The 13,228-nt window shown below is 44.5% G+C and overlaps 1 protein-coding gene across 2 annotated transcripts in view; it reads right to left on the reverse strand.

Annotated features, from left to right (window-relative positions):
• NT5DC3 (5'-nucleotidase domain containing 3) overlaps positions 1–13,228 on the reverse strand; it is a 70,062-nt gene that overhangs the window by 26,446 nt on the left and 30,388 nt on the right. For both annotated transcript variants that reach the window (XM_077265646.1, XM_077265647.1), the window contains exons 5-7: positions 11,809–11,899; positions 2,059–2,196; positions 414–474 (exon numbers count right to left, since the gene is read on the reverse strand). In XM_077265646.1, coding sequence (XP_077121761.1) covers positions 414–474; positions 2,059–2,196; positions 11,809–11,899 — 290 coding nt within the window. The remainder of the gene's footprint in view (positions 1–413; positions 475–2,058; positions 2,197–11,808; positions 11,900–13,228) is intronic.

A 13,228-nucleotide genomic window follows, 5' to 3' on the forward strand; every position in this document is an offset into this window, starting at 1 on the left:
AAATAGCATAATTATAATGGGTACAAGTTCTGTCTTTTTTCCACGGATAGAACTCCTATGCGCACCACAAACGTCAGAATGAGGCCTTAGTATGATTTTTTACATGACAAACACCTGCCATTCTAACTGGGGTGTGTATACCCACTGTAAATGACAGCTTTACTTACATATTAAAGTGTGAGCTTCAGCTTAAAAAGGAATTGTGTCAGGTCTCAACTGAAAACTGGAACTGTATAAAGTTCATTCTACAGGGCTTTCATAACAGCCATAAAGACGTATAATCTCCTTTCTGAGCCTAATAAAACACGGAGCAGTCAAGCAGAATGTAGCAAAGCTGATAAATTGCTTCACAAGCAACCCATTACATTTTTACAGATCAGTAACTCACGTGCCTTGTCGTAGGCCTTACTTACCAATGTCGGCCTCCACAGCTCTGTACAACAGTCCTTTTACATGGACATCTCGTATTGCATCCTGTCAACAACAAAAAAAACAGCTAAAATGTAACAAACGTTAAATCTCCATAGCGTCGCTATTTGGAATGTGACCTTGTCCTGTAAGAAATTCCACACTCGAAGGTCTACTGATGTACAGCATATGAATGGTCGCTAGTGCAGTGATTAAGTGTAATTTCAGGGTCTGTAACAATGGCTGGTTTAATCAAACACCTAAAACTTCACTGGAATGAAGCTTTATTAGAGACTCACGTGTCAGGACTGGCAAGTCAGAACCAGGGTCCGCGAAGCCACCCGGGCAAGTGGCGGGTCCTGGACAAACAGGAGGCCCCACTCACTGTGGAAGACACTGGCACTTGACGTGTGGGGCCCGTGATTCGGGTGGAGCTGCCCCTCCCCTGCATTGTACTTTCAACTGTTTTGGCATTCTGGATGCAGGTACAGCTGAAAACAACGAAGGGAGAGGGAGCATCAGCTGACGCTCCCTCTCCCACCATTGCCCCTCTGAGTCTTAGCTCTGTGACATCTTGGCATAGAGGGTGCGCTGTAGCGACCTCATCGTACCCTCTGCGCAAAGGAGCGCAGAAGGTCAGAAAACACTGAGGAGACTGGAGTAGAGGGAGTGGTGCGCATTTGATTATTTAATTTTAATGTATGGAGCATTATGTGGGGCACATTATACTGTATGGAGGAATACGTGTTGCTCATAATACCTAAAAGGTGCCCACTGAGACTTGCTTGGGACCCATGAACACCTGTAACCAGCCTAGTCATAATTCCCATATACCTACTAATATTTATAATATAATATATATCTTTGTTATTTGTGATGCAACCCGAGTATAAGCCGAGGCACCTAATTTTGCCTCGGAAAACCTTGGTAAGCTTATTGACTAGAGTATATGCCGGGTGTATGCATTGTCCCCTCATCCCTGTCCTGATTCCCTGTCCTGATATGCACAGCTCCCCCGGCCCCATCGCTGTATGCATGGCTCCCCTGGTCCCATCGTTGTAAGCATGGCTCACCTCTTCCCTGTCCTACTCACCCACCTCGCGCTGTCGCTGCATCTCCGTTGACCTGGCACGGCAGCTGTTCCTGGACTGAGTGGTCACATGGTACTGCTCATTTAGGTAATGAATATGCGCTCCACGCCTATGTGAGTGGAGACGCGTGCATATTCACATTCATTAACTTAAGCGATACCACGTAACCGCTCAGCACAGGAAGAGCTTCCAACGCCGAGACTATCAGAGATGCAGCGACGGCGCGAGGAGGACGAGTATAAGGCCTTCACAGCCACCAACTCATGCCGCTCCTCCCCTGGACAATAACTCGTGTATAAGCAGAGGGGGCGTTTTCAGCACACCAAAAAAAATGTGCTGAAAATCTCGGCTTATACACGAGTATATACGGTATGTATAATAAGAGTTACACGTACAGTATATCAAGGGGGTTTCATACCTGGTTCGCTGATACTCCCATTACATTTTTATTAAACATTTATCTGATTTTAACAAGCATTAATAATGAGGTGTATTTTCTTAATTCAGTTACTCGCCATTGCATGTTTTTCTGTGTTCTAGTGTCGGATTTATTACATACCTTTACATCTTTATATAAATGCACAGGCTCATAATCAATGTTGTTTTTCAGGAAATATTCATTAACACAGGACAGCAGAGTCATCTCTGGTAGCGAGAATATGTCCATAAATTGCTTCAAGGTGTTCCCTTCGGAGCTCTGCAAAGAGAAAAAAAAGGAAAGAAAGCAGTACATTAGTGATCACACCCCAAAAATATGAAAGGCGTCAAGTAGGTAATAAATACTAGATAGTAGCAATATTAGAGGAGATCAATATCAGTTCTAGTTCTCATGCACATGGCCTTTGTGGTCTACAAGAATTTTATTTTTTTGCTGGATTATTAACAAATGCATTGCTGTAATTAAAATTTTTAAAGAGAGTCTGTAAGCCATTTTAAACTAAGTATAATATATATCTATTTATTATGTTTGAACAACTCCCGGCACTAACCTACAACGTGAATCTTGATTCTTTTATTCAGAACCTGAATGAACATTGTAGCTCCTCACGAGCTTTAAACAAAAGTGACATGGTGCAAAACATGATCTCCAACATAGGCTAAACTCCATGGAAGTGACATTAGAAAACCAGTGATAATTCAAGATCTGAGCAACCAATGGCACATCACAATATTCCATTCAGTATTAAATATGCAGATAAAAGCAATATACAGTACAAAAGCATAAACACAGATAAGCTTTCATGTATAAAGAAAACTAAAAGGGCCACCTCATCCAAATATCATCATCAAGTCAAACACATACAGTTGAAACCGGTTTTTACTTACCGGTAATATGATTTTACAGAGTCCACGACAGCACCCTTACGAGAGAGGGGATCCGCCCACCATCTGGACAGGAACCTACAGGATTTAAAGGGGCGGTCCCCCTCACCACTCCAGTTTGTGTTTCAGAGTATAAGGGACACCGCCCATTGAGTTAGTGCATAAACATATATACTTAAACATTACTAAATACCACCACCTCTAAAAGAGTGATAACTAGTAGCACACTTTCCAAAGAGTGCAGGAAACCAGTGATTAACTACGGGGGGAATGTGCGGGTGCTGTCGTGGACTCTGTAAAATCCTATTACCGGTAAGTAAAAACCGGTTTTCCTATCGCCACGACAGCACCCTTACGAGAGACTTTCAAAGACTAATCACCTGGGAGGGACTACAGCACTAAGTACTGAACGGCCAAAGTCTAAATTGGCCTTACATGATAGATCAAGACGGTAATGATTATAAAAGGTGGAAGGAGATGACCACGTTGCCGCCTTACATATCACGTCTATGGAGACGTCCGTTTTCTCCGCCCAGGATGAGGCCATGGCTCGAGTGGAGTGGGCCTTGATGCCTTCTGGTGGAGTCTGACCTTTGGCAGTATAGGCAAGACATATTGCATCTCTGATCCATCTGGCAATAGAACCTTTAGTAACACTCGCCCCCTTCCTTGGGTTCTGAAAGGAGACAAACAGAGCCCTACTCTGCCTCCAGGGTTCTGTTTTGTGTAGGTACTCTGATACAGTTCTTCTAACGTCTAGCATATGACATTTTTGTTCTTCTGCTGAAACTGGGTTATCACAAAAAGAAGGTAAATATATTTCCTGACTCCTATGGAATTTAGAGGCTACCTTCTGTAGGTATGCTGGGTCAGGCTTCAAGACTGGCCTATCCTGAAAGATCATTAGATAAGGAGGGTCTACTGACAACGCTTGCATATCACTCACTCTTCTAGCAGAAGTCAAGGCTACTAGCAGGGCCGTCTTTAAAGTTAAATTTTTAATGGAGATAGAATCTAACGGCTCAAAGGGGGGTTCTGTTAAAGCGTCTAAAACCAAATTTAGATCCCATGGCGGTAATCTAACAATATGAACGGGGTTACTCCGATCCATAGCTTTCATAAATCTAGATACCTATCTATTTCCTGCTACATTGCGGTTATACAATGCCCCCAGAGCAGATACCCGGACCCTAAGGGTATTTACCGCCAAACCCAATTCACGGCCTTTCTGTAAAAACTACAGAATAGCCGGAATTGGAATTTTATCCGTAAAGGGCTGTTGGTGAAAGGCAAGAAATTTTTTCCAGACCTTACAGTAAATTTTAGTAGTAATTTCCTTTCGGCTACTTAAAAGGGTAGATATTAAAGCATTAGAAAATCCCCTCCTTTTCAATAATTCCCTCTCAAATTCCACGCCGTGAGATGCAGAGATTCCACATTGGGATAACGGAATGGACCCCGAGAAAGAAGATCTGGAATTACGGGCAACACCCAGGGGTCGGTCACTGACATTGTCCTGAGTAAGGAGAACCATGCCCTCCTGGGCCAGAAGGGGGCAATCAGGATTACCCTCGCCCCCTCCTTCCTGATCTTCCTGAGAACTAGCGGAATCAGACATAGTGGGGGAAATGCATAGGCTAGAGGGAACCCCCAATGAATCTGAAGGGAGTCCACTACGGAAGGGTTGTCCGCTACCCGAAGGGATGCAAACTTCCTGGTCTGTTTTCCCTCGTAGCAAACAGATCTATGACTGGTGATCCCCACAGACCCACTATCTGTTTGAAAACTAGCCGATTTAGAACCCACTCTCCCTGACGTAGAGAATGACGGCTGAGGTAGTCTGCCTGTATGTTGTGTTCTCCTCGTATGTGAACCGCTGAAAGAGCGAAAATGAGTCTCGGCCATATTGAATATGTCTGTGGTGGTGATCATCAGAGACTTCGACCTCGTCCCTCCCTGATGGTTGAGGTATGCTACTACTGTCGTGTTGTCCGACTGGACTCTTACATGCGAGTCCTGAAGCAACGGTAGCCATCTGAGCAGGGTATTTCTTACCGCCGTGAGCTCCTTCCAATTGGATGACTCTTGGGCTTCTAAGGGAGACCATTGCCCTTGAGTCCAAACATCTCCTATGTGAGCTCCCCATCCTATTGGACTGGCATCGGTCGTGATCGTGTTGTCTGGTACTATTTCCCAACAAACTCCGTTTGACAAATGTTCTATACTTAGCCACCATTTTAGACTGTTTAGAGTGGTGGTAGATAGCCTGAGATTTCCACTTAACCAACCTTGAAGGCTCTTCTCTGTATCCAGGACCTGGGCTTGTAGTACCCGAGTGTGGAATTGAGCCCACAGAACAGCCGGTATACACGCTGTTAATGATCCCAACAGGGACATTGCATCTCTCAAGGTCAGATTTGGTCTTTTTATCACCGTGCTGACTTTGTGTATAACCTTCTGCTTCTTTTCTTCTGGAAGAAAACACAGTTGATTCTCTGAATTTAGCAGAATACCCAAGAAGGTCTGAATAGTCGATGGCCTTAGTTTTGATTTCTCTAGGTTGACCAACCAACCTAGGTCCTGTAGAGAAGATATTATACAGTTTAGGTGATCTTTCCACTGGACAAATGAATTACCCACTACCAGGAAGTCATCCAAGTAGGGTATAACTAAAGTATCTTGCTCTCTGACATAGGCCATTACTTCCGCAATGACCTTAGTAAACACCCTTGGTGCCATAGATAATCCAAATGGCATTGCCGTAAACTGAAAGTGCCTGACCTGATCGTTTAGGCGCACCGCCATTCTGAGGAACCGTTGGTGATCTTTGTGAATGGGCAGATGGTAGTATGCATCTTTTAAATCCAGGACTGTCATATAACACCTGGGAAAAAGAAGTTTAGTTGCTGATTTAATTGATTCCATTTTAAAGGCATGGTATTGTAAAAATTTGTTCAGTTTTCGTAAATTTATGATGGTTCGAAAGGAACCATCAGGTTTGGGGATTAAGAATAAGGGGGAATAGAACCCCTCTCCCTCCTGATCTTTTGGAACCTCTACAATAACTTCCTTTTGTCTCAACATTTGAATCTCTTTTTCCAGGGCCTTCTGTTGGTTTAAGGAACCAGGGGCAGTCAATACAAAATAATCTGAAGGTCTTACCCGGAACTCTAGTTTTAATCCGGACCTAACTATACCCAGGATCCAATTACTGGAAGTTACTTTGACCCATTGAGTATAAAAATGCCTTAATCTGCCCCCTACTGGAAGGTCCGATTTATCGGTAATTTCGCCTACGTCTTGAAGAAGATGATGAGGTGTTGAAGTCTGAATTTCTCTTCTTCGGCTCCGCCGGCTCCCAATTTCGGGCTGTGTAAGGTCTCCGGTATGGGAAACGTCTCTTGAAGGTATTCCTAAAGGTAGGATTGACACTTTTGAACACTTTAGGAAAACCTTTCTTCCTATCATCAGCCTTAGCTAGGATGTCATCCAGCATTGGCCCAAACAAGTACTCACCCCTACACGGAATAGTACATAGTTTAGCTCTAGCCTGCGCGTCCCCCTTCCAGGTTTTAAGCCATAAGGCTCGCCGGGCAGCGTTTGAGAGTCCTGCTGATCTGGCTGCAAGTTTTAGGGAGTCTACCGAGGCGTCCACCAAATATGCCACACCTTCCCGAATCTGGGATAGTGAATCCAGTAACTTGTCACGAGGCACCTTAGTTTTTAGCTGCTCTCCCAGCTGGGCTACCCAGACCATAACTGATCAGGCCGTGCAAGTGCCGGCAATTGCCGGTTTGAAAGCCCCCGACGATGCTTCCCAAACCTTTTTAAGGAACATGTCTGCTTTTCTGTCCGCAGGGTCTTTTAGAAGGCCTACATCCTCTAGCGGTAAGGTGGTTGATTTAGATGTGGAAGCCACAGCCGCATCCACTTTAGGAATTTTAACCCATTCCGCCAGGATTTTATCATCAAAGGGGTACCTTCTCTTCGCGGATGATGGCAGGAAACCCTTATCCTGCTTATCCCATTCTCGCTTAACAAGTTCTTTCACCGTGTCCACTACCGGAAACGATTTACGGCTCCTTTGGCACAACCCTGCAAACATTATATCTTGGGTTGACCTTGGCTCCTTGTTCTCTACAACCCCCATGGTGGTACGAACCGCTTTAACTAGTGCGTCCATTCCATCCACTGAAAAACAAGGTCTCCCCTCTTCATCTGAAGAGGATGGTGATGAGGAACGCGAACATTCACCCTCTTGCATAGACGGGCTCGATCCTGGTGATACTTCCCTGGATCTTTCATGCAGACTGCTTTTAAGGGAACTACTAATTTCCTCCCTTATAACTGCCCTGAGGTCTGATGCACGAAGGGGAGCCTCCTCTTCCAAGGTCTGACAAATACAAGTTTGGCAGAGCCTTTTCTGATAACTATCAGGCAGGGGAACCGCACATAACGCACATTGCTTGTGCTTGGATTTAGCAGATTTCTTGGCCTAAAACAAAGCACAAGGACAGACAGGCTATATCAGCTACTTGGTTTTTTTTGTAAACACTCACCAAGGCTGAACTGCATGGTACCGGTCTCTGAGGAGGGGAATCCATACGTGACGTTGAGGCACCTGCCTGCTCCTGCCCCCGTACCACGCTGCTGCTGCTCCTGGAGCGGCTGCTGTCCTTCTTACGCTGGTCAGGTACCTGCACCTGAAGGTGCTCTGTATCCGCAACCGAAGTCATAATGCCGCATATTCTTCTGCAGACACCGCTGCTTAATACAGGCAGCCGCGCCTCCTCCCCCAGCATACCCCGGAAGTCCTACCATCCACTTCCGGGTCCTCTTGTATGAAGGACGCTGAGCCGGCGCCGCGCGCTTACAGACAGCGCTGCGGCGTTCACGCGACCCAGGGCGGCCTGCCCGACCCCTGGGAACGCATACCACACGACCAGACGAGGAGGGGTCTGAAAAAAAGAACACCCCCGACGCTGCTTCCAGAGTCCCCGATTCTGCCGTTCTCAAGGAAACCGCGCAGAGGCATGGTGGACCCGGGTAAGAGAATCCTGCAGGCTCCCGCCATCCGGACAGGAACCCAAACTGGAGTGGTGAGGGGGACCGCCCCTTTAAATCCTGTAGGTTCCTGTCCAGATGGTGGGCGGATCCCCTCTCTCGTAAGGGTGCTGTCGTGGCGATAGGAAAACCAGAAGTTTACATACACTATATAAAAAGACACATATGCATGTTGTTTTCTCAACATCTGACATGAAGTCAGAATAAACCTTTCCCGTTTTAGGTCAATTATGATTACCAGAATTATTAATATTTGCCAAGTGTCAAAATAATGAGAGAGAGAGAGAGAGAGAGAGAGAGAGATCGCGAGAGAGCGCGAGAGAGAGCGAGAATGTGCCCTGCAGGATTTTAATCCATGAAGGAATGAAGGAGTGGTGTGCTACTACTGGTAATGTTTGAGACTGTGGTCCCAATTCTTTTCAGGCCATTCACCAGGTTCTCCTGTGCCCCTCTGTGCAGATTCCTGAACTTTCTCAGCATCATACTAACCACACAAGGCGAGATTTTGCATGGAGCCCCAGACCAAGGAAGACCGACGTTCAGGTTGCGTTTCGTTTCTTCCATTTTCTAATAATTGTGCCAACAGTTGTTGCCTTCTCACCAAACTGCTCTCCTATTGTCCTGTAGCCCAGCCTTGTGTAGGTCTACAATTTTGTCCCTGGTGTCCTTAGACAGCTCTTTGGTCTTGGCCATGGTGGAGAGGTTGGAGTGTGACTGAAGGTGTGGACAAGAGTCTTTTATACAGGTAACAAGTTCAATCAGGTGCAATTAAAACAGGTAATAAGTGCAGAGTAGGAAGGCTTCTTAAAGATAAAACAGGTCTGTGAAAGCCAGAATTCTTGCTGGTTGGTAGGTGGTCAAATACTTATTTCATGCTGTAAAATACAATTATACATACCATGTAATTTTCTGGAATTTTTTTTTAAATATTCTCTTACAGTTAGTTACAGTGTACCTCTCCATTATTTGTAGGTGGGAAAACTTGCAAAATGGTCAGTGTGTCAAATACTTATGTTCCCCACTGTAGGTAATAAAAGAGTGTCAATTCAGCTAATGTTAGGGACCAAGAATAAAAAAAAGTAGCCAAGTCCGTGTGGACGAAATCAAAAATACACTGGTAGTACAGGATTCCTGACTACACCCAGAGGGGCAGCAAGGAGTATACAGGTTCACTCGCCATCCATCCGATGCACGTACCACAACAGCTTTGTCCAGGGTCAACCGAACTTTTCTCTAGATATTGAAAATATTTTATTTGGAAAGCCTACACATTATGCAAGGTGATTTACTATGCTCATTATTCATCAGATCTATATATGACTTGATAATATTTGGATGACGTGGTCTTTAATTTTTAACTTTTCCTTATACATGACAGATTGTGTGTATACTTTATGTATATTGCTTTATCTGTGTAATTAATACTGAGTGGAATTTTGTGACTTGCTATTGGTTGCTCTGATGTTTAATTAATCAATGACGATTTTTTGATGTCACGTCCATGGAATTTACCATGTTGAGATCATGTTTTCACTATGCTATTGCTGGTGAAAGTTTGTGAAAAGCGGATATGTTCATACAGGTTCTGAATGAAATAATGTGAATCTTGACTCTACAAGGAGTTTCGGAGGTTATTCACCTATAATCCCCCTGATAATGCCTATGTGTCTGCAGCCTGACTGAGATAGGGGGTGGCCTGCTCCAGGCTTTTAGTAGCAACCAGCCCTCTAAGGCTACGTTCACATTTGCGTTGTTGGGCGCAGCGTCGTCGACGCATACGTCATGCGCCCCTATCTTTAACATCGGGGGCGCATAGACATGCACCGGTATGCGTTGTACTGCGTTTTACGACGCATGCGTCATATAGACGCACAAGACAGGGCGCAGGGGACGCTACTTGCAGCATTTTCCCTGCGCCGAAATTCCTGATCTTTACTATCTTATGACAACACATGCGTCGCAAAACGCTGCATTGTGTACATGCGTTGTTGGTTGCGTCGCCGACGTTGCGCCCAACAACGCAAATGTGAACATAACCTAACAGGGAGCAGGACACACCACTTCATCCTCAGACTGCAGTGAAGGAGACATCAAGGGGCCGGGCTGCTGTTAGAAGTCAGGAGCAGGCCACAGCCCCTTATCTGTGATGTAATGTCCCAGAAGGGAAGGAGAGCAGTGAGGAGCAGGTCCAGAATTACACTGAATTGCCGGTACGGTGAGGGTTACAAACACCACTATTAATATTCACTTTATAGTGTATGAAATCACCAGTGGGTGAGATGGGGGGGCAAAACCAGTGGGCAGCACAGAATCTCTTTGGTCTTACCAAAGATGCACCAAGCACTCCAATTAGTACATTTCATTAACCCCTTCATGACCTTGGGATTTTCCGTTTTTCCGTGTTCATTTTTCGCTCCCCTCCTTCCCAGAGCCATAACTTTTTTATTTTTCGGTCAATATGGCCATGTGAGGGCTTATTTTTTTGCAAAACAAGTTGTACTTTTGAACGTCATCATTGGTTTTAGCATGTCGTGCACTAGAAAACGGGAAAAAAAATTCCAAGTGCGGTAAAATTGCAAAAAAAAGTGCAGTCCCACACTTGTTTTTTGTTTGGCTTTTTTGCTAGGTTCACTAAATGCTAAAACTGACCTGCCATCATGATTCTCCAGGTCATTACGAGTTCACAGACACCTAACATGACTAGGTTATTTTTTATCTAAGTGGTGAAAAAGAATCCAAACTTTGCTAAAAAAAAAAAAAAAAAAATGGCGCCATTTTCCGATACCCGTAGCGTCTCCATTTTTCATGATCTGGGGTCAGTTGAGGGCTTATTTTTTGCGTGCGGAGCTGGCATTTTTAATGACACCATTTCGGTGCAGATACGTTCTTTTGATCGCCCGTTATTGCATTTTAATGCAATGTCGCGGCGACCAAAAAAAACGTAATTCTGGCGTTTCTAATTTTTTTCTCGCTACGCTGTTTAGCGATCAGGTTAATGCTTTTTTTTTTTTATTGATAGATCAGGCGATTCTGAAGGCGGCGATACCAAATATGGGTAGGTTTGATTTTTTTTTTTAATTGATTTATTTTGAATGGGGCGAAAGGGGGGTGATTTAAACTTATGTTTTTTAAATTTTTTTTCACATTTTTTTTTTTTTTTACTTTTGCCATGCTTCAATAGCCTCCATGGGAGGCTAGAAGCTGGCACAACGCAATCGGCTCTGCTACATAGCAGCGATGGTCAGATCACTGCTATGCAGCAGAAATGCAGGTGTGCTATGAGCGCCAACCACAGGGTGGCGCTCACAGCTACCGGGGATCAGTAACCGATCATGTGACGGGGGTCGTCGATGCGCTCATTTCCGGCCGCCCGGAAGCGCCGGTTAAATGCCGCTGTCAGCATTTGACAGCGGCATTTAACTAGATAATAGCGGCGGGTGAATCGCGATTTCACCTGCCACTATTGTGGGCACATGTCAGCTGTTCAAAACAGCTGACATGTCCCGGCTTTGATGCGGGCTCACCGCCGGAGCCCTGCATCCAACCGGGGGATCTGACCTCAGACGTACTATCCCGTCCGAGGTCAGAAAGGGGTTAAGCTACAGTTTCTGCAGAATGGAAGCAGCAATTTAGAACACTAGAGGTCTGCATGTTACAGGGGCTCTTATTTGGGGATGCAGAACACAATGTGAAAGCACCCTATCGGGGCATACGGCGGAAATCCCCCACAAAACTGGGTCTGGACATATGAGCCGGCGGGCATACTAAGACTAATGGTGATGGCAGAACCAACGTACGCTCTGATGAGCACCAGTTTCGGAAGTGTACGCCTGCAGGAGACTGGGACAAAGAACGCAACGTGAAAGCGCCATCACTAATACAGATGTACGTCTACGGGATGGAGTTTATTATTAAAGTTTACCTTTCCATAAAAGTCACTCATCTGTTCCAGTGGTACATGGGAACCTTGATACATTTCAATGACCTCAGAATCTGGTACTACATCAAAACCTCTGAAAAACAGTGAAAATTGTGTTACACACCAAATAGAAGTTTTTTTTGTTTGTTTGTCTTTTTAAGTCAAATCTCAAGCCAATTACAGGAAGTTGAAAGCTGTACATTAAATACTGACTTTAGCAGAAATCAAACTAATTGCCGTTAGTTGCAATGGGAGTTGGTGTATGTAGCAGTTTCATAACAAAGTCGTCCCCCCCCCCCCCACAAAAAACAAAAAGCCAAAAAACAAAACACCTACATAGTAACATAGTTATTAAGGTTGAAGGAAGACTTTAAGTCCATTCAGTTCAACCCATAGCCTAACCCAACATGCCCTAACATTATAGAATGCTGTAGATAAGCCCTGAAAGGCGGTGGCGTAACTCGTATGGGCCAAACCTGGGGACAGGTTTGCTTTAAAGTGCAGACTCAGCTTTAATTTGAGGGTATTTATATCCCAATTGCAGTAAGGGTTTAGAAATTACCACTCTAATATGTTGCTGCCTCTTTTATAAAAGGAACCTAAAGTAATTGGAAAATGTTTCTCAAAAGCTTTTTAATGGGCATCAATTAAGCAGGAAAAATGTCTGGAGATGAATTCAGGTGTGACATTTGCATTTCAAAAGCTGTTGCTGTGAACTCAGAACCTGCAGTCAAAAGGAGCTTTCAATGGAAGAGAAACAGACCATCATTAGGCTGGAATTAAAAGAAGAAATCCATCAGAGCGATAGCAGACATTTTTGAGGTGGCAAAATCAACAGTTTTGGTACACTTTGCAAAGGAAAAAAAAAAAAAAAAAAAAAAAAAAAAAGGGAAAGGCCATACTAGACTTTGCCAAAAACAAAAAACCCCATCTGAAAGAAGCCAGCCCAGTTGTGGCAAAGTATTCTTTAGACAGATGAAACCAAAATTAACCTTTAGTACTGATGGTAAGAAGAAAGTATTGAAAAGTCTTGGAACAGCTCATGAACCAAAGCACACCACATCCTCTGTAAAAACATGGTGGAAAGTTTCAGTGATGGCATGGGCATGCATGGCGCCCAATTGCACTGGGTCACTAGTGTTTATTGATGTGAATGAAGACAGAAACAGCCGGTTGAATTCTGAAGTGTACTGGGCTATACTTTCTGCTCAGATTCAACCAAATGCAGAAAGGATGATTGGAAGGCACTTCACAGTACAGATATAACAAGTATGTTTTTAGGTCATTGTCCGACTCAGGATGGGGTGGCTCTGGCTCCGTCCTGGTCAGGTCAGGGTTAAGATACTTCACCTCTTTGGTTCTGGGGCAGCTATTTAATGCTTGTAGTTCCTGGGTCCAGTGTCGGTGATACTTCCATTTACTC

The sequence above is a fragment of the Ranitomeya variabilis genome, chromosome 5, assembly GCF_051348905.1.
Source record: "Ranitomeya variabilis isolate aRanVar5 chromosome 5, aRanVar5.hap1, whole genome shotgun sequence".
NCBI lineage: Eukaryota > Metazoa > Chordata > Amphibia > Anura > Dendrobatidae > Ranitomeya > Ranitomeya variabilis.